This window comes from Phascolarctos cinereus, unplaced genomic scaffold, assembly GCF_003287225.1.
Source record: "Phascolarctos cinereus isolate Bilbo 61053 unplaced genomic scaffold, phaCin_HiC Scaffold_726;HRSCAF=1367, whole genome shotgun sequence".
Taxonomy (NCBI): Eukaryota; Metazoa; Chordata; class Mammalia; order Diprotodontia; family Phascolarctidae; genus Phascolarctos; species Phascolarctos cinereus.
This window is the reverse complement of record NW_027556098.1, coordinates 155,553,631-155,581,602: the sequence shown is the minus strand read 5'-3', so window position 1 is coordinate 155,581,602 and position 27,972 is coordinate 155,553,631. Positions and strand designations below refer to the sequence as shown.

General features: G+C 37.8%; 1 protein-coding gene across 1 annotated transcript in view; it reads left to right on the top strand.

Annotated features, from left to right (window-relative positions):
• The first annotated feature begins 9,764 nt into the window (after nt 1-9,764).
• The window catches only part of MAP3K19 (mitogen-activated protein kinase kinase kinase 19), a 58,433-nt gene continuing 40,225 nt past the window's right edge, over nt 9,765-27,972 (top strand). The window contains exons 1-5 of the mRNA XM_021009429.2: nt 9,765-9,953; nt 12,908-13,062; nt 16,741-16,856; nt 20,898-21,013; nt 24,878-24,974. Coding sequence (XP_020865088.2) covers nt 12,965-13,062; nt 16,741-16,856; nt 20,898-21,013; nt 24,878-24,974 — 427 coding nt within the window. The 5' untranslated portion in view covers nt 9,765-9,953; nt 12,908-12,964. The remainder of the gene's footprint in view (nt 9,954-12,907; nt 13,063-16,740; nt 16,857-20,897; nt 21,014-24,877; nt 24,975-27,972) is intronic.

The window sequence follows — 27,972 nt, the reverse complement described above, 5'->3', positions numbered from 1 at the left end:
AGAGCTCTGGTCCTGTGCCCTACCAAGTAATGATCCTCCCCAAGACCTGAAAAAGTCAACTCAAGAACTGTTTCCACAGGACTCAAGAACACCTGTATTGTCCTGAATTTGTGGGTTTCTTCTGGCAAACAACTTGGGCCCTGGAAATAATTGTATTGTAATCTACCTTCTCCCTCCCTTCCCACTTGTGATTTGTGTTTATAATCTCTGCCTTTACTTCATCAGGTAAGGTCTCCTCCTCAGGAGAACTTCAAAAGTCTGCAGACACATTCCCCACTCTGAAAGTAATTAATTAAATTGCTACTTGTTTCTTGGCACTCCAGTCTCTGACCTACTTTGTGTAGCTCTGGCTATTCCTGTCCAGACTATAGTTAAAATTCTATTAACACGTATGAGATTTTGGTCTATACCTAGTTTCTGCAAAACTGCCTTCCAGTTTTCCCAGCAGTCTTTGTCACATAGTGAGTTCTTGCCCAAGAAGCTGGGGTTTTAGGGTTTATCGAACTCTAGATTACTATGATCATTTACTACGGAGTCCTGTATACCCAATCCATTCCACTCTATCTTTTAGCCAGTACTAGATTGTTTTGATGATTGCCACTTTCTAATACATTTTGGAATCTTAACAAAAATGTCATACATACTCCAGTCTTTGCAACTTTGCTGGAAGCAAAAACCTATCATCTTCCAGGTAGAGATGCCATTTTTAGGAAATTGGTGATGTTAACACATGTGCCAGACCCCCATTACAAATGAATGAATTCGTACATGGTGTTTAAGCTGAAATCTTTATACCCTTTTTCCTGCTCCTATGATTTCCTCCCCCACTACAGGCAGCTGGAAGTATCAGCCTAGGAACACCCTTACCCATTGCCTTTCCTTTCCCCTTCCTTTAGTGTCCCAATATGGAGAAAGGCAGGAAGAACAACATGGCTGTTGACATTCCTTGAATAAGCCAGGAATCTCAACCTCTAAGCTTGGGGTAAGATAGAAAAAGATCATACCTTACTATCTGTTTTGTCACTACATACTAAAGTCTTCCAGGCCTTACCATTTGCCCTGACACTATGCCATTCAGACCTCTAGAAACTGTCATCTGACCTGCTGATCTATCCTAAGGACCTTGCCATCTACCCTGTAACTGAACCCTTTTGTAAAGGTTGGATTTCTCCCTATTTGAGTGTGAACTTGAGAGCGATCAGGGATTGCCTTGGTTTTTTGTTTTTGTTTCCTATTTGTATCCCTAGAGCTTAGTGGCACATAGTAAGAGCTTAATAATATTTATTTTCACTCATTTTCCCTCATTCATTCTCTATAGTGTTTCTACCACCCTAGCTTCATAACTGATTATTTGTTATGCTAAACATATCACAGAGGAAAAATACTGGGGAGAATTTAAAGAGAAAGAAAGTAAAGAGCTCTTAAGGTCACAGTCTTTGGTGGAAAAACCCGTGAGCCTTTCCAAGGTGAAATAGTAGTGACAAGTCATCAGCTACAAAATGTCATGGAACATTTTGCTTTGTATTCTGAACTCATTTTATTATGAATGTTTTTTCTAAACCATTATTTGAAATCCTATTGGTCTAAGTGATTCACAGCAGACAAAAACACAAGCCACTTAGCTGCTATTCTTCCCGTGGTATTGGATGAGCTTTCTTGAGCAAAGTTTAAAAAAAAATAGTATCTCTTATTTGAGTTTGCTGTTCAGTGGTTGCTGCTGCCGCCATTTCTCCTTTGTTCTTGAGGGGGACCATGGCATCAGGGAGGTGATGCCATGACATGCAAATGAATTGGATTTAAGTGAGGGAGGGCTGTACAAAGTCACCAGCCTCACTTTCTTCCTCAGGAGCCATCTGAGTCCAGCGGTCAGATATGAATCAGATAACTGCAGATGGCCCAGGATGCACTGGGGAACCTTGGCCTTTTCAAGCTAAGATGTTTAAGAGGTCTCAGTTTGACTGAGACAGTGCCCATTCAGTGATTAAGGCTTAATAAAAAAAAAATGAGGCAAAGGATGGCCTCCTTAAAAAAAATAGATCTGGGAGGGGAAGACTCTCTATTCCAGGCTTGGCACTATTTACATAAACTCAAATCTAAGTGAAGCCATGCAATCACATTTTAATTATCACCTGAATTTTATTTTGAAACGGTGCTTATATGGCAGACCCTGTATTCAAAGGTGTGGTTCCTGGAGAAAAACATCAAAGTAAAAATAAAGCAATAATTGTGATTATAATAATTCCTTATCTAGAAATAGTTTTTTGGGGGCAGCTTTGGGAGTATGCTTAAATTTAAAAACCTTATTTTGATTTTAGGCTAAAGCTGCCATATGCCACTTAAAATATTTTATCCTTTTCTAGGCATTTAAACAGGGCCTTTGAAATGGTTACCAGTTGGTAAGAAACCTTACCTATTTTCCTTCCTGGATTAGTCTGTCTGGCTTTCAATTCTCCAAGCTAAATGCACAGTGGATGGTTGCCGAGGTGACAGCCCGTAAACTAACCAGTCTCACTGTAGCAAACTGAAGGGTTTTATGTATGAGGAGCCTGCTTTAGTCACAAAAACTACTTTGGACCATGCGACCTTGAAGAAGATTAAGGAACAATATCCAAGTCAATGGCATCTTTTTCAGGGATCACCTGCTAAAGCGTGGATGGACCACTGTTCAGTCAATCAGTGCAACAAGGAATTAAGATGATGACAGGCTGCCTTTTGATTTGGTGTCTCTCCAAGTGTGTGTAACTCTCTTGGTCAAACAAGCCGTAGGTAAGACATATCTTTCAGTATTTTTGTCCAGTTTCAGAGAATGAGCTACAGCAATTTACTTACTGATTTCAAAGGGATGTTTGTCCCTGAGGTTAAGCATCAGCTTATATTATGAATTTAGCTGTGTCTATTTTATGTTTAAATAATACCTTGAAAGCAAGGACAAAATGTTTTTCTTTCCTTTCTGTAGCCCTTGCCCTTACTTTGCTCAGTAATAGCACTTACTTAGCACATTTAATAAAGGTTTTTTTTTCATTTCACTCATTCATTGTAAGAAATTTTCTCTTGACTTTTAAAAATAGTGTGACAGTTCATTACAACCTTCCATGAAAACATCCCCAAACTCTAGGATCAACTGTTAACTAGCAAGGAGATTACAATGGAAAGATAGAATAAATTAACATATAGATAGATATACTTTTGTTGAACTATATTAAGTGATAATTTTTTAATTTTTCTGGTGACAAGTTAATTGAATATATGTTAACTTTACTTCTCATAAACCTTTTAAATTAAACCCATTCTCATGACTGTACAATTAATAAGTACTTCCTTTATTTACATATTGTGAATGTTAAAAAATGGAAACCCAATTACATTAATATGGGTTTCAGACTTTAATCAAAAGAAGGTCTTTATGAAGTATTCAGAGAAGATATTCTCCCCCTCCTCAAACAAAAGATTTTGTTTTACAAATGCTGGATTCAACAAGTAAGCAAACCAATATACTTAAACACTTAGATCAAAGAATAGGCTTAAGCAGATACTGGACAAACCTAAAAGCATCTATGGAATGAGAAGGGACTATTTAAAATCTTTGAGTAACCCAAATTCTGAAAGGAAAACTGAGCACATGTTTTCTTATCAAGCAACTTAGAAAATCCACTATATAAAGGTCCCAGAAGCCACTCAGTGTCCTTTGGCTTTAATTGAAAGAGAAATTGCATATAGGCACACTGCTACCTTTTAGCTTACCTTCTTTTTGCTATTCTAGTCATTCTTGAATGGCTAAATCACAGATTATATGGGAGGGAACAAGAGCATGAAAATATTCTCCCCTATAATAAGTATTTGGTTTAGGTAGCTTTAGGAGTAATTGTTTTGAACAGAATTGAAAGACTGTGCTTCAATTTAAAAACCTAATTTTGATTTTAGTCTGAAGATGCCGTATGCCACTTAAATTATTTCATGTGAATGTCACATTGTAAAGAATTAAATCACCACAAATCCTTGATGTGCCTGAGTCATTTCGTCTCTGGGCAAGAAAGAGACAAATGGAATGTAGCTCTTGGGAAAAAACAATTATTTCAAAAGTTCTTTGTCTTGTTTCATTCTTAAGTGGATAATATAAATGTCAGGTGTCTTATTTATGCCTGCTTTTGGAATATTTGAATGTCAGCTTTTTTGAAAGGACAAGAAGAGTCACCAAAGGCCTTAATTATCTTTCGTTTCAGAAAGTTATTTCCTCTTTTCAATACTTGCATTTCCAAAAACAAGTACATAAATTCAAGATACAAAGCAATTGCTGGAATATGATGAGACAAGAATATATATTAAATGGGAAAATTCCCCAGGGCCAGGATCAAGTCTCCTTTATTCCTTCAACCCCCATTGCAGTTCCATTCACTCACAGGGTGCTCAGTAAATGTTAATGATTATGATGATTATGATTAAGTGACAGCAATCAACCAAATTTCTGCTTCTTTTCGAAGCAGAAGAAAACAGTCAGGCACACTTCATAAATGCTCCTGTTCTGGATTGCATTACATTAGAAGTGTTTAATTTAGCTCATCTAGACATTGCATCACTTTGAATATAAGTAGGGGAAGACTTGAAGGGACTGATTTGATATTTTAAAATATATTTACTTAGAAATTTAGGAAATACAAAATCTATAGAGAGAGTTACAGATCATTCTTGGCTGTGATGAAAAGAAAAGGTAAAAGGAATAGAAAGTGGTCATGATAATCAGTTGATTAGAAAGCAAATTGAATTGTAAGCAAACACTATTAGGCTTGATTACCATTTCTTTGGAGGGCTAAGAGATTAGAAACTTGTTTTTTGTGTCAGTTCTGTTACTTTCAATGTTAATTTCACCTTCTACATAATGAAAATAATATATGCCACCCAGTGATAGATATCTCTCTACTTCTCTTTTTCCATTAATGACACCATTATTCCGCCAGTCACCTGGGCTTGAGATGTTGGAGTCATCTTTAACTCTCCTTTCTTCCATATTCAGTCACAGATACTATTGATTTTTTTTTTAAAGAGTACTTCCCATTTCAATACCTTTTCCCTTTTCCTTTTACCATCTTTTTAGTCTGAGTCCTAATTATCTCAAACTCAGACTACTCAAATATTTACTTAACCAGTCTTCTTGCCTCTAATCTTTTTCTCCCCTAAACCATTCTACAAATTGCTTCCAGGTTAATGTATTTCATCTTAAAACACCAATTTCTCTAGAGCTAATGGAGTCTGAATACAGATTGAAGCATGCTATTTCCATTTGTGTGTGTGTGTGTGTGTGTGTGTGTGTGTGTGTGTGTGTTTTGTCTTTTGGTCTGTTTCTTCTTTCACAGCATGACTAATATGGAAATGTATTGTACGTGATTGCACATATATAACCTATATCAAATTGCTTACTGTTTTAGGGAGGGTGGAGGGAGAAAATTTTGGAATTAATTTTTTAATAAATGTTAAAAATTGTTTTTATACATAATTGGAAAAAATGAAATACTATTTTGAAAAATACACCTAATTCTCCCACTCAAAAGACTCCAGTGGCCCCTCTTTGTCTTCAGAATAAAGACTCAACTCCTTATCCTGTTATACGGGAGTTTCCATAATCTGGTCCTTTTCTTGTCATCTAACCTATTTCATGCTACTCTAAACTACTTTGCTTGTGGTGTTCTTCTACTCTGTGTTGTCTTTCTTCCTCTTCCTCTTTTTACTTTGCCCCTGTAAGCCAACCAATCCAAGTTCTATTCTTCCTTCAAGATTCAGTTCAAATACCACTTCTTCCCTAACAACTTATATTGACCTCCTGTGTGTGGACTCTTACAGCATTTATTGCTTCTCCAAATCATCATGTCACTTAGTCATACACCACCTTTCACTGCTGCTTAACTGTTTCATGTGTGCATGAATCTTCCCAAATGGATTTATAAGCTCTCAAGGAGTAAGAATTCTCTCTCAGTTCTTTTGCCCCCTTTTCATCACCTAGATCTTCACTGTGTACATGGATGTTGCTCAAAGAAGCCTTGTTGAACATTTGTGTGAGTAAATGAGTTAAATACTTTCCATTTAAACATTTTGACCAAAATGAATGGCCTTTTTAAGAAAAGCAAATGTCCAGCTGGGGTGGGGAACCTGCTTCCTTAAGGCCACTTGTGGCCTTCTAGGTCTTTGTTCTGTGTCATTTATTCTATGAAGTTTGAATTCAGTCAAATGACTGCACTTAAGGACATAGAGGGCCACATGGTCTAGAGCAATAGGGCATTTTTAAATTAGAGGGGCACTATTTTGTAGGGGAGGAGTGATAATTTGGTGTCATAAGACCTGAGTTAATTTTATTATTTTTTTCAATTAACAAGTATTTATTTTTTTCTCCCACTCTGTTCTCTTCCAATGGAAAAAAAAAAGGAAAAAGAAAATCCTCATAACAAATATTCATGGTCAAATGAAGCAAATTCTCTCATTGCCATGACCAAAAATGTTTGTTTTATTCCTTATTTTTGGCTCATCCCCTTTCTTTCAGGAGGTGGATCGATGAATCATCTTTGGTCCTATAGAATTGTGGTTTGTCATTGAGCTGGTCAGAATTCTAACATCCTTCAAAGTTTTGTTTGTTTGTTTTTGTTTAATGTTAAGTTCAGTATATAAGCTTTCTCCTGATAGACATAAGACATAATGGTCTTCTTAGTTTCCTCTGAAACTGTCCAGTTTTATCATTTTTTGGCATAAGGATATTCAATTACATCCATATACTGTAGTTTATTTAGCAGTTTCCCTATAGGTGGATAAACCCCTTAGTTTCTAGTGGTTTGCTACTATGAAAAGTGCTGCTATAAATTTGTACATATGGATTCTATAAATGGCAAACTCATAAATATAATTTTCAATAGGTAGATTTTTAAACAGAAAAGGAACATGATATAGGGCCAGGTGTGGAATCAGAAAACTATAGGTTCAAGTCCTGACTCTGATACTTGTGAGTGCTACATTGAGTAATTCTCTTAACTTCTCATTTCCCCAGGCAACACTCTAAAACTACGCCTTTTGGGATAGTTGCCAAACCAAATTGGTAGGAATTTTCTCACATTGATCTCCCTATACCAATGTAATCATAGGTTGGGGAAATAAAGGTTTTCAAAAGTGAAAGTAGGAGCAGAAAATGATGCAACCTTTGCTTATCTGTTATTGTGATATACTTAAATCTTTTTCTTCTCCACACTTTATGAAACTAGAAAGATGAATAAAAATAAACTGATTCATGATTTCCTGGAGGGTGTTTCAAGAAGCGATGTGGAACTCATCAGCAGCCATATATCTAAGGTTCATTCCATTCTTGGAAACTTAGACTTTCAGCACCCCACAACTGGAAATACAGCTCTCATTATTGCTGCAGAAAGAAACTTAATAGAGGTAAAAATGTGATATTTTCATATTTTTTGTTACATGCATAGGAAGAAGAATATTTTATTAATGTAAGTGGGATAATCAGGGGAGCCCTGTTGAGCTGCTATATTGGGACACTTCCCTTAGAGATAAACATGGGCTCTGTGCTTGTTTCACAGGAAGGGGCCAGAGTGTATACCCATCATAAAGGGAAGGAACCCAGTCCAGCAGATCATTGGAGTTTCCCTTATTATCCCTATTACATGACAAAGGATTCAGAGAATGAGATGTTTTAATAACAAAATAGTCACTCATCTCTCTGAGACAGAACTGCAGGATCATCTGGTGGGGAGAGTGGGGTGGGAATACTAAAAGATATCTTGGTTAGTACTATTCTCAAAAATCAGTTGAATAATCATTCACCAATACAAAAATATTTCCCTCACTTCAGCATCCTTCAAATGCTAATGTTATAATTAAAGGTACATTTCCCATGTTCAAGGCAGAGGTTAAACATACTTTATCCATCTACTGTGAATAAATATATAAGATACTTTCCTGAGAGTAAGTTTTGATAGGAATGAATAGAAATTTTTTTTTTTTGGCATACTAGGGCTCTAGGATAAAGAGAATGGGAGAAAGTGAGCAGGTGATATGAAAGAAGGAGTTTAGTCCTGTCCCAACTCTTGGTGACCCCATTTGGGGTTTTCTTGGCAAAGATATTAGTGTAGTTCGCTATTTCCTTCTTCTACTTATTAAGTGGAAGCTTCATGACTTGCCCACAGGCACACAGCTATTAAATTTGTGAGGCCAGATTTGAACTCAGAAAGATGAGTCTTCCTGATTTCAAGCCCAATGCTCTAACCACTGCACCACCTTGTTGTTTGTCCTTCATTCTTGAAGAGGACCATGATATCAGGAAGGTAATGCCATGACTTGCAAGTGAGTTGGATTTAAGTGAGGAAGGGCTGTACAAAGTCACCAGCCTCATTTTCTCCTCCAGAGCCATCTGGGTCCAGGAGCAAGATATAGATCTGGATGACTGGAGATGGGCCTACAGCCTTTTTTTTTTTTTGTTTTTGGCAATTGGAGTAAAGTGACTTGCCCAGGGTCACACAGCTAGTAAGTGTCAAGTGTTTGGTCTGAGGCCATATGTGAACTTAAGTCCTCCTGACTTCAGGGCTGGTGTTCTATCTACTGTGCCACCTAACTGCCCCATCCTTTTTAAGCTAAGATCTTTCCCAGGTCTCAGTTTGACTGAAGCAATGCCCATTCAGTGGTTAAGGCTAGGTAAGAAATGAGGCAAAGAATGACTTCTTTTACCATAGCCAAAAAATATGTGTGTGTGTGTGTGTGTGTGTGTGTGTGTGTATCAATCAGAGGGGAAGACCCACAGGGTTTCTGGCAAAAAAGGAACAATTGCTATTTACATTTACTCTGAGCAATCAGGGCCCCAACAATGACCCTGTGGGCTTGGGCTGGGATCTACTGCTGGCCAATTAGTGAAAGCCAGAGTGATTTGGGCTTAAGGCATGGTCCTTAAGAAAGAAATCTAGCTTGTAAACCCCAAGATATCTTTTGAGGTTTCAGTGATCAAAATTTACACTCCTTTGGGCAGAGCACCTGCAGATAAGGGTATGGTACCTTATAGAGAGGAAGGAAGAAAGAAAAGGAAAGGAAAGGAGAGGAGAGGAGAAAGAAAGGAAGGAAAGAAGGAAAGAAGCAAAAGGAAGGAAGGAAGGAAAAGGAAGGAAAGAAGGAAGGAAGAAGCTATGTTGCCCAACTGGAACTGTCCACTTGGGTCCCCAGTAGGGCAGCTCATGCCACTCACAGGTCATTGTTTGTCCTTTGTTCTTGAAGAGGACCAATGACACCTAACTGCCCCATGAAAGGAGTAGAGGAGTATTTAAATTAGACAATAGGACTAAGAAAAATAAATTTCACGTATTCAACAATTTTACTTAGGGATCATCTTACCAGGATTGTACTTTGCACACCGATCATTCTACAATTCTAAAATCTGATTGTTTAATTTTTTGTTAATGTTCTAAGTTAGACATGAACAAAATACAAGGCCACTTATTCTCATGTGTTTGGCTTCTCTTTGGTATTAGATCAAACACTGCTGTAAGCACTTAGTCCTCAAAATATAAAGAGGACTCCTCAAATGAGCCATGTATTGTGTTCTTTTGACCATTTAAAAAAGTTGGTGTTATTTATTGCTCACCTGTAACTAACCTTTCTTGGTTTGGATCAGATGCATTTCCCCCTTTTTTGTTCTATTAATCATAGCCATATGTCAGTATTCTGCATGTTACTGAATACTTTGTTGAAAGTCAACAAACATTAAATAATAATTGTTTTTTAAATTGATGCAGGTTATTGAATTTCTTTTGGAAAAGGGAGCAGACATAACACTCTGCAACTACTGTAATCAAACAGCTGTCCATGTAGCTAACAATGCTGTCCAAAGGCAACTTCTGGCCTTCAGTGGAACCCGTGCTCCTCATTTGCGATTGCTACAAACTTCCTGGCAAGGTGACCTGCAGCAATTTCAGCACTTGCTGGTTAGTAAGAGTGAAATTTGCTTGTGTATTTCTTTTGTGGGTAAATGGGATTCCTCTTCTTTAATGACAGGAAGTAACTCCAATATGTACCATCAGACAAAAATATTAAAAGGAAACAATAGAAAGTAAAGCAGGATAGTGAAGTGACATAAAGGAATAGGATAACACAAGAGCGCAGAAGACTATTTCCATTTTCCCCTAGCTAGTTGCTAGAAGATGTCATACAAGACACAGGGGAAGTGCCTGCTCCGAGGAAGAACCCTCGGGACTGACATCAACTTGCTCAAAGGTGTTCCTTTGCCATAATTGCCATTTGTGTAATTGCTATTTAGATCCCTTTGGACTAAATGCAGTTATCTTCTTCACCCTGGAAGAGAGAGGCAGCAAGCAGGTGCCTAAAACAATATATATTTTTGGTTGAAGAAGGCATGGCCACATATTTTTGATGGCTGTCTTCTTAGGCCTTGCTCAAGTTCTCCCTCAGTGTTTCACATACAAGCAGGTTACTCTGGATTTTGGAATGCTTACACAAATTAATACAAAGTCAGGCTTGGAAATGATTTTGTTACCAGGTGATTTTTGTTCTAATGGTATTTGTTGTCCCCAAATTTGGGGCTGTAAATCTAGAATGCTTTACCAGACAGTTTCACCAATGAAAAAGAATAATCTGAATGTTTAGTACAGATCTCAATTCCGATACTCATAGTGGGAGATAAGTAACTATCAAATGAGTGTTGAATGAATCATCTACAGCAGCAAGTCTATTTCCAGCTCTTACTTTTATGTTGTTTCAAACTAATAATAACAAACAGTAATATAAGGTGATTTCTTCTCGGAGAATGAAAAAAGAACTAATTAATTCCCCTAGCACTTGTTTGAGGCAATATAATATTTATTTTGCCCATGTGGAAGCCAAGGCAGAAATGTTTCACTGCATCTTCACTCTTACAATGAAGTGGAGATCTGGGAACTATCCAGTAATTTTAGTCGACATAGGTATGCAAGCTAGATAACTTGGCCTCAAAGTGAATTTCTAGTTTGGAATTAGCCAGATTGTCTTCCACCTTGATACAGACAAATAATTACCATGTTTCCACTTGGATTTGTACTGTGAATGGACTCATTGCTAAGTACAAATTGGGTGTTTCATGTTCTAAATTCTGTTAAGGCTGTAGAATCTAGCCTTTTCAGTCTCAAAAATTAGTAAGTGCTTTAGAAAGTATGGGCTACTTTTTTTCCCATTTAAAACCTCTTCTCTTCCAAACTTCCCTCTATTTGTAAAAGGCACCACCATCCCTCCAGCCTCCCAGATTAGTAACCGTGACTTTTTTTTTTTGGAGGTAGTCAGGGTTAAGTGAATTGCCCAAGATCACACAGAGAGGCGAGGTTTGAACTCAGGTCCTGTGCTCTATCCATTGTGCCACCTAGCTGCCAGCTACTTCTTTAACAATAAAGCATTTTAGTATTTAGTTAAGTAGCAATAGTAACATATCACATGGAAAGTTCTTTAATATAAACTATAGTACTTTAAAATGAAATCTCCCCCACTCTGGTTTTATTTCATTTCATCTAGTGCTGTCCACATAGGCTGCCACTTTAAGGGATTCACTAACTACCATTGGTGATCTCACCCTGTTCACCTTATCCACAACTTTTACCATTTCAGACCTGTTAATTATTGAAACCTGGTCACATCCAATATGTTTCATCTATTCCTATTCCCTATCTATTGAGCACCAGTGGAAGAGATTAAGCTAATTTTAGTTGCTATAAATATATAATACATAACTTCACTTGGGCCTTTGCTCATATTTTGACAATCTTTTGCCTCTGCTCATTGACTACCTACGTCATTTCCCATAGTAACTTTTCTCAGAACTTTTCCTCTCTCCTCAAGCCCCCAATTGCAACCTTCCAATCCTGTCCCCAAAGCCACCCTGGACTATATCATAATATTCTAGCATTTGAGAGTTGGAAGGGAACTCAGCATACACAATTCATTCCATGAACAGCTTGATTCAACTTTATTGCTTCTCATTATTTTGGAATTCTAGGATCTTGTTCTTTATTCTTCTTGCTCTACCTTCCAAAATCTTGACTATTGGCTGCATACCTCTTAGTGGATGAAAGGCTTGTGGCTACATGGTATTCTAAGAATGAATCAAAGGACAGGTGTCTAGGAGATGATGGGAGCCAAATGATGGGAGAAGAGACCCTGAAAGGAGAGCTTGAAGAGTAGCCCAGATAAATTTTGCCACTTGTTTGTGAAGTTTATCTGTGAAAGCAAGGAAAAAAATAGCATAATAAATACAGGAATATAGCAGAGCCAAGGAAAAGCTCTCAATGTTGACTTTATGTTTTAAAGGAGAAGGAAAGAAGGAGAGATTGAAGATAGATATGGATTAAGTACTTCAATAATTAGGGAAAATCTATTGATGTAGGACCAGTGTGGGGGAACCTGTGGCCTTGAGGCCACAGGAGGCCCTCTAGATCCTCAAGCGTGGCCCTTTGATTGAATCCAAACATCACAGAAAAAAATCCTTTTTTTAAGGGGATTTGTTCTGTGAAGTTTGGATTCAGTCAAAGGGCTGCACTTGAGGGCCCCTGATCTAGGACATCAGTGAGGGATTAGTTTTTAACGACAAGTATTTAGCAAGCCCCTTCTACAAATTCAAGGCATTGTGCTATGTCTGCAGCTACAAAGATGAGAACAAAAAAGTTTCTGCCCTTAGAAGCTTACATTCTTCTGGTGGGTTATAGGGCCTACAAAATGAGGCAAGACTATTTTCTTTAAAACTCAAAGAATGGAAGAACAGATGTTAAGAGAGAAATATGTTAAAATCAATATTAAAAAAAAACAGAATCAAAACAAGAAAGTGGTAGGCATATGAATGAACAAGGAGGGATAATAGGAATGACCGGGAAAAAAAATGAAAGCTTTTTTCTCTTTTAAGGCATCAGAAAAATCCTTGGATATAAATTTTCCGAATCAACATGGGTTGACTCCTCTGATGCTGGCAGTGAGAGATGTTGACCTCTTTGAAAGCCTTGATATGTTAACAGAGTACAGGCCCATTGAACTTCTTTCAGAACTTCTCAAGCATAATGCGTGAGTATGAGTATGGCTAACTAAAGAATGATGGAGAAACTAAAGAATTATTTATTACTGAAATGATTTGTAAACTTAGGAACACTGAATTGTTTTGATTAAATAAAGAAAACCACTTCTTCATGTCAACTATGCTATATTTAGGATTGTAGATTTAGAGGTGGAAATGGCCTTAGTTTTTGTCCAATTCTCCTGTTTTACAAATGAGGAAACTGAAATCAGCAGCAATTGAGTGACTTGCCTAAGATCACATAGGTAGTAAGTGATAGAGGTAGGATTTGAAACCAGGCCCTTTGACTTCCTATTCAGTGGGATTTCAGGGACAACTAGGTGGTGTAATGAACAGACTTGTAGGGAAGAAGACCGCAGTTCAAATCTAGCTTCAAATATTTGCTATCTGTGTGATACTAGGCAAGTCACTTAACCACTCTGTGCCTCAGTTTCCTGTAAAAATGGGGATGATAATAGCACCTACTACCCAGGTAAATAAATAAATGTTTATTTATTATAAGGTTATATTTATTATAATGTTTATTTATGTTTATTTACCAACTACCTCCCAGGGTTGTTGCAAACCTTAAAGCACTACATAATTGCTATTGTTTATTATTGTTATTGCCATATTCCTTCTCCAGTGTGCAAGTCATTACGTATCTCTGAGGTTTAGCTGTGAAATTCCTACCACTTTTCATTGTTATTGTGGGATACAAATGATTTGCAACTTTTGTTTTGTAACATCCAGATTGTCACTAATTAGCTTGAAGGGTATTGTTGAATTGCCCAAACTTTAATTCCCTTAACATTTAAGAATTAAAATATGTTTTTAGGAGGAGAGTTTCATAAAACTAAACAGTAGTAAGATATTGCAACTATAAAACTGAGAATCACTGGATTATTAAACAACCTCTCTTAACTCAATTCTAATCAACAAGCAGTTTTTCAGTACCTACCATGTATCAGGCACACCTCTAGATTCTGGAGGTACTAAGACAAAAATGACGTTTTATATCTTCTTGCTTCTGATCCGAGATTTCCTGCCCTCAGACAATTGGCAACACAGATTTCTTTTTTGTTTCTATCTCCCTGTTGTCTCAAGGCAATACAGTACAAATTCCCTACTCTAGGATTTAAGACCCTCCACAATCAAGCCTATTTCATATCATTCACCTTCTTTGATGAAATCAAAGTCCAGTCCGCATCCCTCCTTTTCCCTGCCTTTCAGTACTCTATGTTCAAGCCCAGCTGGATTACTAGCTGGTTCCTTCATTTGACTTTCCATCTTCCACCTCTGCTCATCCACACAGTGCCCAGTGCCTAAAATGTCCTCCTTCCTCACCTCTGCCTTCACATCCTGGTCTTTCTTCAAGTTCCTGTTCAGTTTCCACTTTCTCCTTGAAGCTTTCTAAGATCCCTCCTCAGTTTAACTTTTATTTTCCTTTCTGTGTACCTCTTGTGTCCCACAGTTGAATGCAAGCTCCTTGAGGCCAGGGATGGGCTACGTTTTCCCCTTTACATCCTTAGTACCTACAGTAGTAGAACCTACTTAATGGATGTATAATGGGTAATCCCTCTGTCCCTGAGCTACAAATGGAGGGATAAAGTCATCAGGCTCAGGTTTCTATTCTTCTCCTTATTTTCCTTGTGTTGTATTGATCTTAGCCTCTGGGTCTTGGCTGATTTTATACTCCAAGTACCTGAAATGTCCATCCCTCCCTTCATTTCTGCCTTTTGAAATCTCTCGTTGCTTTCAAGGTGAAACTCGGGTGCTACCTCTTGCAGTAAACCTTCCCTGATCACCTGAGCTGCATGGGATCCCTCTTCCATCGAATTTCACCAAACTGTTCTTTAGGAACTCTCTCTTTTGCTAATATTTATACAATGCCTATTATGTGCCGGGCACTGTGTTAAGCACTTTACAAATATTATTTCATTCAGTCCTCACAACAACCATGGGAGGTAGGTGCTATTGCTATCCCCATTTTACAGATGAGGAAATTAAGGCAAACAGAGGTTAAGTGACTGGCCCGCACAGCTAGTAAGTGTCTGAGGCTGGATTTGGACTCAAGTCTTTCTGACTCCAAGCTCAGTGCTCTCTCCACTGTGCCACCAAGCTACACTTGTATCCTAATCTGATTAGAGTTATTTATTTGTGTACACATCTTGTCTCACCTGCTAGATTGTAAACTCCTTGAGGGCAGAGACTACATCTTATTTCATCTTCCTACTCCCCTCCAGCTCCCCACTCAATGCCAATCACAAGTTGTTGTATGTAGTATGCACTTTTAAAATGTTTGTTGAATTAAATAATTGAATAACTAGCTGGCTGTTCTCAGTCTCATTTAGATGCTCACTAGTAATACAGCTAACAGGAGCAACATCTGATTTTCTCTAAACAGCTAAACAACAATAAAAAAAATTAATTCATAGTTTGAGAGAATAAAGCAGTAGTATAAGTATCATTACACCCATTTTACAGATAAGAAAATTGAGAATCAAAAAGGTTATATGATTTGCTCACAGTTATACATCCAATTATCCAAGCTGGAACTTGGATTTAAGTCTTCTGAATCTAAACCTAGTGTTTTTTTCTACCCCACCAAACTGCTCCTCTTCACATCAGGAGTGATGAGGCAGCAAGGTAGCACCGTGATTGGAATTTTGCCCTTGGAGCCAGTAAGCCCTGAGTTCAAATCCTACCTGAGAAACTTCCTATGTCTCTGGGCAAGTCACTTAATATCGCTCACCCTCAGTTTTCTCACCTGTAAAATGAGGGAATTAAATTCAGTGGATTCTATCCAGCTCTGAATCTCATATGCAAAAATAATAGGATATGATGAATGCATGGGAGCTATAAATAATGTGCATTGAGAGCCCATAAGAGGGAGAGCTTATTTCTAGCTGAGAGGATAAGGAACGATTTTATGGAAAAGAAAGCATTTGAGCTGGACTATGCAGAATGAATAGTATTTCAACAGGCAAAGAAAAGGGAAAGAGGATAAGAGGGCACTCTAGGTCCTCTTAGATAAGAGCAAAAGAGAGGCTATCAAAAAATAACATGGAGGCTATTTCACAGTAGTTATAGTGTGCAGAATACTTGAGAAGAAGTGTGATAGAAGGCTAGATAAGTAGTACAGAACCAGGCTGGGGAATGCTCTGCGTACTAGAAGAAGAAATTTGGGCTATATCTCATAAGAACTGAGAGATTTTTTAAAAAGTGCTTGAGAAAGGGAAGGATGAAATCAAATTTGTGAACTAGGAAGATGAATCTGGCAGCAGTGATTCAGATAGATTGGAGGAAATAGAGAGTTATGGTAAGGAGAGGGATTTAGGAGGCTACTAATTATATTTGTTCAGAGGAGACTATTGAGGACCTGAAGTAGGAATGGTTGAAAGGGTGGAGATATGAGAAGTATTACAGAGAAATTGAGTGAATGTGGTGCCATAGGAAGGAATCAACAATGCCTTTAACAGAAAAAGGGAAGTCAGGAAAAGAAATAATTTTCAAAGGAAATATAATTCAAAACTGTTAGTACCCTGAAAAGTATATTTTGAAATGCTTGATTATTTTTTGATGACTTGAGTTGTCCTTTAAAAAAATGACACTGGCATATCAGTAAAATTCTTTCTTTCATTAGAATTAACTGAATGATCTTTGGTTTTTTCTTCCTTCCTTTCTAGAGATCCCAAGCTCTGTGATGTTAATGGAAAATCAGCCATGCATTATGTATCACAAATAAAAAGTTCAAAGAAGCAGCAATTACTGGACATACTGATGAATTCTTTACCCAAACCAGGTAAGCATTCATCCTTTACGTTAACTTTTAAAAAAAGAAATATGCTTAAAAAAACCCTTTTTTTATGAACTTCTGCCACATATCTAATGAATTTATTTTAGCAAGTCAAATAATATCAGTGGGTATTTATTGAATACCTACTGTATGCAAGATGTTGCAGTGAGCCTATGATAGATACGGAGAAACACAGGATATGGTCCTTGTTCTCAAGGGGATTAGCATCAGAGAGACAACAGATCATATGAAGAACTGTATTTACAGTTTTTGGAGCACAGATTGCCCCCTCTATGGAAAGTGGTCCAACCCTTGAGTTCTTTATCATTTCTACATTTCTGAATCCCTTGCCTAACATAGTTCAGAGAGCTAAAGCTTATTCTGCCCATACTTTGACCTCTAACCCTACATCTTGTAAAGAATCCAGTACCTTGACCAGTTTACCAAGTAGGAACAGATTCTCTTTATGATGCAGGCAACAGGAAACACAGCTTCAGTGAGGCCAAACTAGGACAGCAGTTGTGTTGTATACTGTACTCTACTAGCAATACAAGACAACAACTGAAATATCACAGCATAGTACATAATTGCCAAGTAAATTATATAGTATTGGTTTGAGTTCAAAAGAAGGAAAGATCACTGTGGGTTAGAGTCATCTGAGGCTTCATCAAAGAGAAGGAACATGAGTTAGGCCTTTAAGGATAAGAAGGACTTGCATGGGCAGAGAGAAAGGAGGAAGGCATTCACATAATGGGAAATGATGAGAAGAAAGGCAAAGTGGAGGGATGGCTCTAAAGGCAAGGAGGAGGCAGCATGGTGTAACATAGCACTGTCCTGGGAGGCAGGAGTTTTGTGTCTAAGTTATATTTTTCTCTGGTTCTTTGCATATAGATGTTTTCGAGTCATTTGCTTCTTCTGGATTTGTCTTGAGCTTCCTTGTTGCCATAATAACTCTTTATGGTTGGATTCTTTTTTTTTTCTCATTCTTCCAGCCTACTCCTTAACTTTGGGCTTTATGTTGAGGCTGAATTCTGTGCCCTTCTGAGCGGAAAGTCTAGGCTGAACTTCTATCCTCTTGAGTTCTTTTTCTGTTGATTTCACAATTTAGACTGGGTAACTTCAAACTTTCTGTGCTCCCTGGGCAAAATCTATTCACTGCCTTCTTGTTCTCAGCTCGGAAATTCTTGACCCAGGTTTGGGACTGTCAGCTTGTCATTAGTTAGAAGTTTTACTAGACAGCTACTGGACTTAGCCACTTGGAGACCCTGCAGGTTCAGAACAACTAAATTTTAGACTCCCTCTTGGTTTGAGATGGTTATTCCACTGTAGTCTTCAATCTGGGCAGGAATATAGAACTAAGTCCCTGCTCTGCTTCTGTGGTCAGTGCTATATAGTTTCTCTGTTTCTTAACTTGTTCCTTGCTCAGTTTGCAGTTAGGGCCCATGATCCTTTTTCTCACCCCCTTGGTGTAAGTCCCCTCCTCAGTCTACCCTAAATATATGACTTGGAGCTAGATAGTAGGTGACAGAACTGCCAGATGGCATATGTCCTGGAATCCTTCACTAGTTCAGGAATCCCCTGGAATCTCTTCCTGTGGCCAGTCTCAGCCCTCTTTCATGCATGGTGCTTCTGGCTAGATCCCATCCCCAGTGTTCACATTCTCCCTGTCTGTCTCCATAGGCTTCCCTGGGCTGGAAAAATGACTCAGTGTGACTTTTTCTTGGATTTTTTCAATCAGAATTTTATCTGATTTTCTAGCTCTCTGTAGAGGAAGAGTGATGAAAGACCTAGGCTGTACTTCTTACTACTCCAACATCTTGACTTCACCTTATATTTTTGTCAAAGTCTGCATATATAGATGCGAGATTTTTTTATTTTAATTATTCTGTTCAAAAATTATTCGAATAGTTTCCCTAATGCTGAACCATCCTTGCAATACTGGAAATAGACCCAATTTAGTTCTAATTATTTAATTTGGGCATATATTGTTCTAGCTAGCCTCTTATGACATTGTAGTTCTCTTTGTTTGATTTATTCCTACATGATTTTGTTATCACAATTATATTTGTCTCCTAGGAGGAATTTGGTAGAATTCCTTCTTTCTCAATTTTTAATAACTGTTCATGTGACATAGGAATTATTTGATCTTTATACATCTTTCTATAAATCTGGTTCAGGAGTTGTTTCTCCCTTCTTCCCCTCCCCACCTTATCTTTATGAAAGTGAAGGATAATGGGACAAATTATGAAGGACTGGCAGCATCTGAGAGGATGAGTCCCTCTGGTTTTGCCCCAAGTTCTTAAACCCTTCAGCTCCTCCTCCCTGTACTTAGGCACCCCTGACCCACATTTCTGAGTTCCTTTGATAACCTTCCTCTTTCTGGAGTATTTTGGGTAAATCACTGATACCAAACTTTTTGAAGTTCTTTTGGAGATATTCCCCTTTGCATGCCATGGATGATGGGAATTGGGAGACTGACAGGAATGTGTTTTTTTTTTTTTTGCTGCGAAAGTCTGTGGCTTGCCTAAGGCTTATTGGAGTGAAGGCAAAGATTGCTTTATATTTATTACTCCCTGTGCCTCCACAAATCTTGGCTGTGAGATTTCTGTATAAACAGGATTTTAATTTTTTTAAAACGAGCCCCTAGAACAGAGAGGAGAAATTATCTAAAGGGTATTTCAGAGCAAAAGAAAGTAAGGTGTAGCAAGAGGAAGTACTGTCCATATTAGACTAATTGTTTTAGAAAAGGGACAATACCCTTGGTACTCTGGCTGTTTTTTACATCTTCAATTCAATAAACATTTCTTAAGTGTCTACTGAGTGCCAGGTACTGTATTAAGTACTGGGGATATAAATAAGAAAAAGAAAGACAGTACCTTTCCTCAAGGAGCTTACAATCTAATGAGGGAAGACAATACACAATAGGGGCATCTTATTCCACGGAGTTGAAACCAAGTAGAGCTGCAAATGGAAAGTGGAATAAGCTGGAAAATACAAATCCTGCCCCCTATAAAGGAAAGCTTTGGGAAGAGTTTAGTGCTCCACCCTCTTGCCCTCTAATCGTATGGGAGATTCCATTAGCTAAATTGTCTGTGACCTCTCATTGGTCCGAATGATGCCCCTCTAAATTTCTGTACCCTGGGACAAAGCCCTACTTGCCTTTTCCTGGTTCCAGCTTTGTTATCTGTCCTTCAAGATGTAGCTTATATCCTATTTCTTTCATACCTCCCATAATTTCCCTAGCCCTCTCTGATCTTGCTATTTTTAAAATTCCCATAGTACTTATAGTTAATAGCATATTATTTAGCACTTAATTGTGTTTTGTCTTGAACTATCATCTAATTATTTGAAGTTTATTCATTCTGTCTCTTTAACTGGATTGTAAGGTCCTTGTGGGCAGAAAAATCTATGTTCTACTTCTATTGTATTTCTTTCCTCAAAGAGCCTGACATGGAACTGGAGTCATAGCCTGGTGTGCAAGAAATATTTTTTTTAGGTGACGTAGTAAATAGAGAGCTGAACTTAGAGTTAGGGAGACCTGAGTTTGAATACTTCCTCAGATACTTAGTAGTTCAGTGATGGTGAACAAGTCATTTAACCTCTCTCAGTGAAAGTTTCCTCATCTGTAAAATGGGGATAAATAATGGCACCTACTTCAAAGTTTATGTGAGAATCAAATAAGATATTTGTAAAGTACTTCACAAACCTTAAAGCTCTATATAAATATTAGCTCTTATTCCTTAGAGTCCCAAAATTCAGTTTTCCTCAGCTTATGTCAGCTGTCATCTCTGGTCCTTTCTAGTCACAGCTCAACTTCTAGAACCATGTCTTATGTTCTTCCCCCCCCTCCCACCCTGCACCTGGTGTGTGGATACTACAGATTCTTCAAGCTTCCCAATTTGTCCATCACATTTCCAGAAGGACTATGGGAAAATGGTGTTGATTTAGTTGTAAGAAGTACCTCCTGTGAGGCTGCTAGAGACATCAAAAATTTTTAAATTAAAAATAAATAACATTTTAGAATGTTAATATGCTCTTCTTTGGCAGAAAGACATCCTGAATCCTTGCTTGACATTTGTTATAATGCAGATCCTTTTGAATCTGAAATGCTGATGACTGCCAAAAGCCAAAACATCGTTTTGCAAAGCATTAGCAGCAGCGAGGTAAGGTGTCGCATCAAAAACAAACATCCAGAACTGAGCTAATTTTAAATGTGTATGGAAAAGCAAATTACAGATTGGATCCCAAAGGTTAATACATCAGGAAAGGGTTCCTAATAATTCAGCAGTGGAAAAACTAATCTGAGTCACAATGAAAACACTGGGAAACAACCAAAGCTTTTTGGTGGTTCATTCCCATATCATTAATTATTGTTTTTTTAATAAGTCAAATCTCTATGCCTAAAAATCCATGTAGTCCATTTTCTGTGTGCGAGTGTTGAGTCAAATGAATGTTAGAGAATAATAATGTAGTATCTCGGTGTGCTATTATGAAAACAAAAAATGAACATTCTCAAGTTGTCAGCCGTAAAGTTCTACCTGGCCCATTATTGGAGTAACAGCTTCCTCTCAGCTCCTTGACCATTATTTCAAAGCATTACCCAAATTTTCAGGCATAAATGGCTCTCTGGCATTCTATTCTGGGCTAGCCATCTGTTTAAAGGGAGGAGCTTCATAAAAGTCACTGTCCTAAGTCCAGATGGCATTTTCTGCCTAAGAGTCCCTTCAAACAGGAAACTTCCTTCACCCCACCCCTATCCCAAGATTTTGATGTTTCATCTAGTAATTTCCATGGACAGTATTTATGAATGTTTCCTTTCTTTGTTTTAGCTTCACCAAACACACCACCTATAATTTCTTTCCTTATCACATAGCAGTATTGCCCAACTGGAACTGGCCAGTTGGGTCCCTAGTGGGGCAGCTGCAACTACTCACAGATTGTTGTCCATCTTTTGTTCTGGAAAAGGACCAATGACATCAGGAGGGTGATGTCTTGACTTGCAAGTGAATTGTATTTAAGTGTGGCAGGGCTGTGCAAAGTCAACAGTCTCACTCTGTCCTCCAGCATCATTGGAGTCCCGTGGCAAGACATAGGTCAGGACAACTAGTAACTGACCTAGGATGCGGTGGGAGACCTTGGCCTTTTTGAACTAAGGTCTTTCTCAGGTCTGTTTGTCTGAAGTGACATCCATTCAGTGATTAAAGGCTAGGTAAGAATTGAGGCAAAAGATGTCCTAGTTTACCTTCACGAAAGAATCAGTCTGAAGGGGAAGACCCTCAGAGTTTCTGGCCAGAATTTGACCAAAACAGAGAAATTACAGCTCAATCTTTGACAATTAAAAAAATTATATTCACACAGTTGATGCATTTAAAAGCTTTTAAGTAGTTTGTGTCAGTCTGATTCCTACAAATTAGACCACTTCATCAGATTTTACTTTGTAAATACTGATTATTATAATTGCAAAGTAGTACTTTTTTTGTTCCAATTTTGGGCATAAGAATTTCATAGTAGACTCAGTAAAATATGTATGGTTTCATTTTTTCAGTATTGCTCTGAGGGGAAATGAAAGTCATAAGTTGATATCCAGTGATCTGACAAAAAGCTGACCTGGTAGGGTCACAAAATTTGCATCTAAAAGAAAATCTTTGATCCCATGACAATCCATTTATATGCTTAGTACCTCAAATTGAGGTCTAAATCATTAAAAAATTTAAATAAAATTTTTACCACTAAATTACCATAATCCAGTGAAAAAGTAGATTTACTAAGGTTAAATGAATTACTGACTGAGGCCATAGGTTAAGAGTTTGCCAGATAATGGTAGACTTTTCAAAGCACAGTGAAAGGACATGGTAGTAGTTTGGGGGTATATGAAACTGAGGGAATTAGAATCAGGAGACTGGGGTTCTGGTCCTAGCCTATTCACTAACATTTTGACCTTGGACAAATCTAATCTCTCATAAGGCTATTGTGAGGATCAAATTAATGTTTTGAAAATAAACACAGAATATTATTAGAGTTAAACTTTTATGAATTAAAAAATGGACTAGATATTTTTTATTTCATTAAACATTATTTATTATATTCATTAAACATTATTTTGGTGACATAATTAAATTTCAATACTTAAAAAAATTCATCATAGAATCAAAGAAGTTTGGAATTTCTGATATGGAATGAACCTCAGAGGTTTTCTAGTCTAATTCATACCTAAAAAAGTATGAAAAACCTACAATATACTCTATAATCTTTACTTAATGACCTCTTAATGAGGAGAAGCCCACTATTTCCAGAGATGGCTTAGTTTTCTTTTGGATAGCTGTGTTTGTTAGGAAGTTTTTCCTTTTAGTAGGCCTAAATTTGTCTTTTTTTCAGTATGGGTAGTCTCCCTCCATCAATGCCTATTTCAACCTCTTAATTGATGGTCTTTATATAGATGATCTTGCATAGGCCAAAGGTGTTCATCACCTGTTGATGAGCCTCTTGGAACTTAGCTGGGTTGATCTTTAGATGAAAGACAAATTTTTCATCCTTCGGCTCATGTGCTTGAAGCCTTTCCCATCTTCCATAATTGAAGCTAAAACAAAGAAAGGAAACATTCATAAATCCTGTCCATGGAAATTACTAGATGAAACATCAAAACCTTGGGAAAGGGGTGTGGTGAAGGAAGTTTACTGTTTGAAGGGACTCTTAGGCAGAAGATCCCATCTGTACTTAGGGCAGTGACTTTTATGCAGCTCCTCCCTTTAAACAGATGGCTAGCCCAGAATAGAAAAGCATCTTGACTCTGAAGACTTTTATGGAATCACTTTAATTACTAAGTAGAACTATTGTAGTTCTAAGGATTGAGAAGAGAGCAAGGTAATTAGTAATCATTTCACTAATAGCAATTTTTAAAAGGAGTTTTACGAATGGGAAAAAATACCATTAAGAAAATATTCCTTCTTTAGAAGAGCCAGAGTACTTTCCATATACAATGCTGCTATCATTAGTCTTGTTTTTTATTTCATATGAGAGGCAGTGTGGTATAGTAGATAGAGAGCCAGCCTCAGAGCCTGGAAGACCTGGATTCAAGTCTGCCTCTGACATGTAATTTGTGCCCTTGAACACTTAACTCCTGGTGTTCTAGACATCTTTTTAAGATTCTAAGTTGCAGAGAAGGTGCTGATGTGTTTTGGTGGAAGGAGTTTGATATATTAATGAAATCACTAGTTCAGCCCCAATTCTCATTTGTTAGACCAGCGGTGTCAAGCTCAAATAGAGACAGGGGCCACTAAACCATATGTGAGGATCCCTGCAGGGCCACCTATTAGCTTAGAAAACCATGTATTAATGTTATCTGTGCTTTATTGTTATTTTTATTTGTTTTGTTAAATATTTCCCAAATACCTTTTAATCTAGTTCCCACACTTGAGAATGTTGCAGGCCATGTGTTTGATACATCTGTGTTAGAGGATACACCTGAATTCCAGAGAAGTTCTGATGATTTGTTTTGGTCAGATATTAAATTATACTTAAATCTGTTAGGAATCTGTCTAATGCTGACTACCAGTCATTAGGTCTAAAGCTGCCAGAACAGCTATTTATAACTGAGCCCAGAAGGTGAGGAGAGAGGAGGGAAATTGCTAACTAAAAAACTTAGAAGTGCTTTCTCAGGGAGATGATTTAAAAAAAAAATCTGCTGCTTCTGGATTTCTCCCTGAAAGAAGCAAATGGATCTCATAGAGCTGCCCACTTAAATCTCACTCACGGCAGTTAAACAGCCCATATGCTGTAGAAATAAAATAGAAAATACTAATTTCTATGTGTCTGGGTGATTTTAGCACTGATCTTAATTCTTGCCTATGTGATTATATCACAGCTAGCAGTCAATGTTTGCTCCAGGACAGTTGGAACCTTGACACCTATTGTATCGTTGAACTTGGAGTATCTGCTTAACTTTGAAAGCGAGTTCAGAGAAAAATCTACAAGTTCCATTGATCCAGTAAAAGAAAAAAAAATAAAGCTTATTTTTTACAAATTTTCAGGAGTCTGACCAAGATGAAAATTTTAGTCATTCTACATGGACCAGTGAAGATGAAAGCTCATGTGAGGATGTACGGGATTATGGGAATGCGACAAAAGGTACACTACTTCCAGAATCATAGATAGAGAGTTATAACCAGATGTTAGAGATTATCTAACCCCTTCATTTTCTAGCTGAGGGAACTGGGGCCAGGTGAGGCTGAGGTCAAACAGGTAGAATCAGGATTTGAATGAAGATCCTTAATGTCTAGCACTTTTCCATTACTCATTATTTTCAATCCATCCTCACATCCATGGGGAATCAGTATATCTCTTCACTGTCCCTCTCCCCCAAAATGAAATCTTTCCTTTCATCTTCCTCTCTATTTCATCCCATATCTATTCAGGCAGTAATTCTCTATTCTATTTCTCTTACGCCTCATCACAAATTCTTCCCCCCCCCAATTCCAATCCAACCATCTAGTCTCCTGATCCTTTCCTAGTGGAATACAAATTGTTATCTTATTCATTCATCTTTTTTGTTAATATTTATGTTGTGTGGGCTGTTTTCAAATGTACCCTACTTACTCCAGTCCTCAAAAAAATTAAAAGCAATCCACAAACTATGACCTCTATCTTTTCCCATCAGTTCATCTAAAAACATCTGGATGAGCTACTTATTCCAGGTGCTTCAAAGTCTTCTCAGGACATCTTTCTTTTACTTCTACCACTTCAGACAAATTGCCTCCATTTATATCCCCAAAAGCACACATGTTTGTGTAGATTCCTTTCTACTTTTGTCATATTCATTCAATATCTTCTTCACCACTTTCACTTAATCTGGGCCCTGACCAAGGGCAAAAATTAATCTAAGCTCATTTAAAACCATTAGAATCATTGGTTTTGAAATGAGCTAAGTAGAATAAGGAAATCCCTAAGTAAAATCATAACAACTTTCAAAACCAAATTCTCAAAGCTTGAATGTCTTATAAGGAACTTCTAAGGGGTTAATTGCCCACCTTAGAGATAATATTTATGTCATTAACAGCCCCCTTTTCGATGTGTTGTTACTTCATTTGGTTTTCAACAGGTAAATTGTCACATATAGGTCATAATGTATAAGAACATTTATAAAATCTTTTTGTTGGACTTTTAGGTTCTGAAGATTTTAAATGTTTATCTTTTAAACTTTAATAAAAGATGAACTTTATCTAGGGCTTTAAAGTTTACAAAGCACTTTACATATCTAAGCTCATTTGATCTTCCCAGCAACTCTGAGAGGTAGATACTAAATGTGTTATTTTTCCCCATTTGTACAGTTCAGCAAACTGAGTCTCAAGAGAAGCTAAGTGATTTTGATAGGGTGGAGTAGTTAATAAATGCCGTCTCTCTTGATTTCAAGCCCAGTCCTCTTTCTGTGATACCATGGTGCCTCTTGAGTAACTTAGATTTTGGGCTAGGTAGGAAGATCAGCATTTGAGTTCCTAGTTTTATGACTTACTGTGTACTCACACAATCACTTAACTTTGCTGATGCCCAGTTTCCTTGTCTGTAAAATAGGAAAAGGTCTCAATGATTGGGCAAATTTTCACGTTGAGAGTAAAGACAGCCCATCTACAGCAGAGAAATTGGTGTCTGAGTTGGGAGGAGAAAGATTGTGAGCTGGTATCAGGGTGTCTAGAGCGCTTATACCAAAGGCCAATGGAAAGATTGGTTGCCAGAGTAAGAATTCAGGTCTGAAGAGTCTGTATTCAATCAGAAGGCCAAAATGTAGGGTGTATAGGGGAGCTAAATGATCCTCCAAAGCATTCATTTTTTCACTGAAGCTATTTGTGTTCCCTGTTTATGATAATTTCATGACAACATGACCATGAGTGGGGTCTGCCATGCCTCTTTATGACTCTGACCATGGTTTCAGTCACCAATAATACCTTGCCTGTCTGTGGCCTGCCCACTGCACAGTGGCAAAACAAAACACAACACAACATAACACACATGGACATTGCAAACCACTGATCAGAATAGAAGCTACACTTTTTGTCCTAGTGGGGCTGGTATGAAACCTAAGGCTGTCCTAGTACTAGTGGAAAAATTAAGAACTCATCTAAGTACCAATTATTCTCTCCTGTGAACTTTAGTGCCAGGTGCAAACGGACCCTTGTCCTGTTCCTGTGCCCAATGCTCCATCTCTCACCTCTGTGTTTTTGTATTGTCAGGGTTCCATGTGATACCTCCATATCTCCACCTCTTAGTTCCTTTAAGACTCAAGTCAAGGTCACCTTCTGCATGTGGCCTTCACTGGCTTTTGGTAAAGCTGTTCATGCCTTTTCCACCTAAAGTTATCTTGCATGTGTTTTGTATGTGTTACTATTTGTCCATGTTGCTTCCCCTGTTTGAAAGAAAGTTCCTTGAGGGCAGTGACTGTTTCACTTTCAGTTTTGCATTCCCCAGCATGTTGCTTAGTACACAGAAGGCACTTAATATTAAGATGCTTGTTGATTGACTTTGTGTGGGAAAGATGATCTCCTACAATTAACTCAGCATGATTTTTTTTTTGTGACCTAGAACTATGATTTCAATAGTATGGAAGAACTCCTTGTGGGGCACTCCCTGTGTGAAATCTCCCTCCACAGATGCAGATAAGCAGGTGTGACTGTAACTTAGGGTTAGAGCACTGACAGGGTCATTGAGAAGTCAATCACTTGCCCATGGTCAGACAGTACATGGCAGTCAGGTGTTCAGCCTAGGTCTTCTTAATTTCAGTGTTGGCTCTAACTACTATGCATACTACCCCTTATCAGTCAGTGAAGTTGACATGACTTGGGAAGACATGAAAGTGGAATTACAGTATCTCAGAAAGAAAAGAAAAAGAAACAAAGAAAAGGAAAAAAAAACTAGCTAGCCGTGCTGCTTCTTTAGGACATGACAAACAGGAAGACAAAGTGTGGCATTCAGGAAAGGTCAGGATATCTGTTAGTTCCAGGTTTTCTCCCCAGTGTCTAGATTGAGGCATCCAATGATAAACTGTACACAGTTACTGGGATAAGTCGATGAACTTAAAGGTTACCCTTAAGTCACTTAGATTAGGCTGACTTTAATAGTTGGACAGCATCTTCTT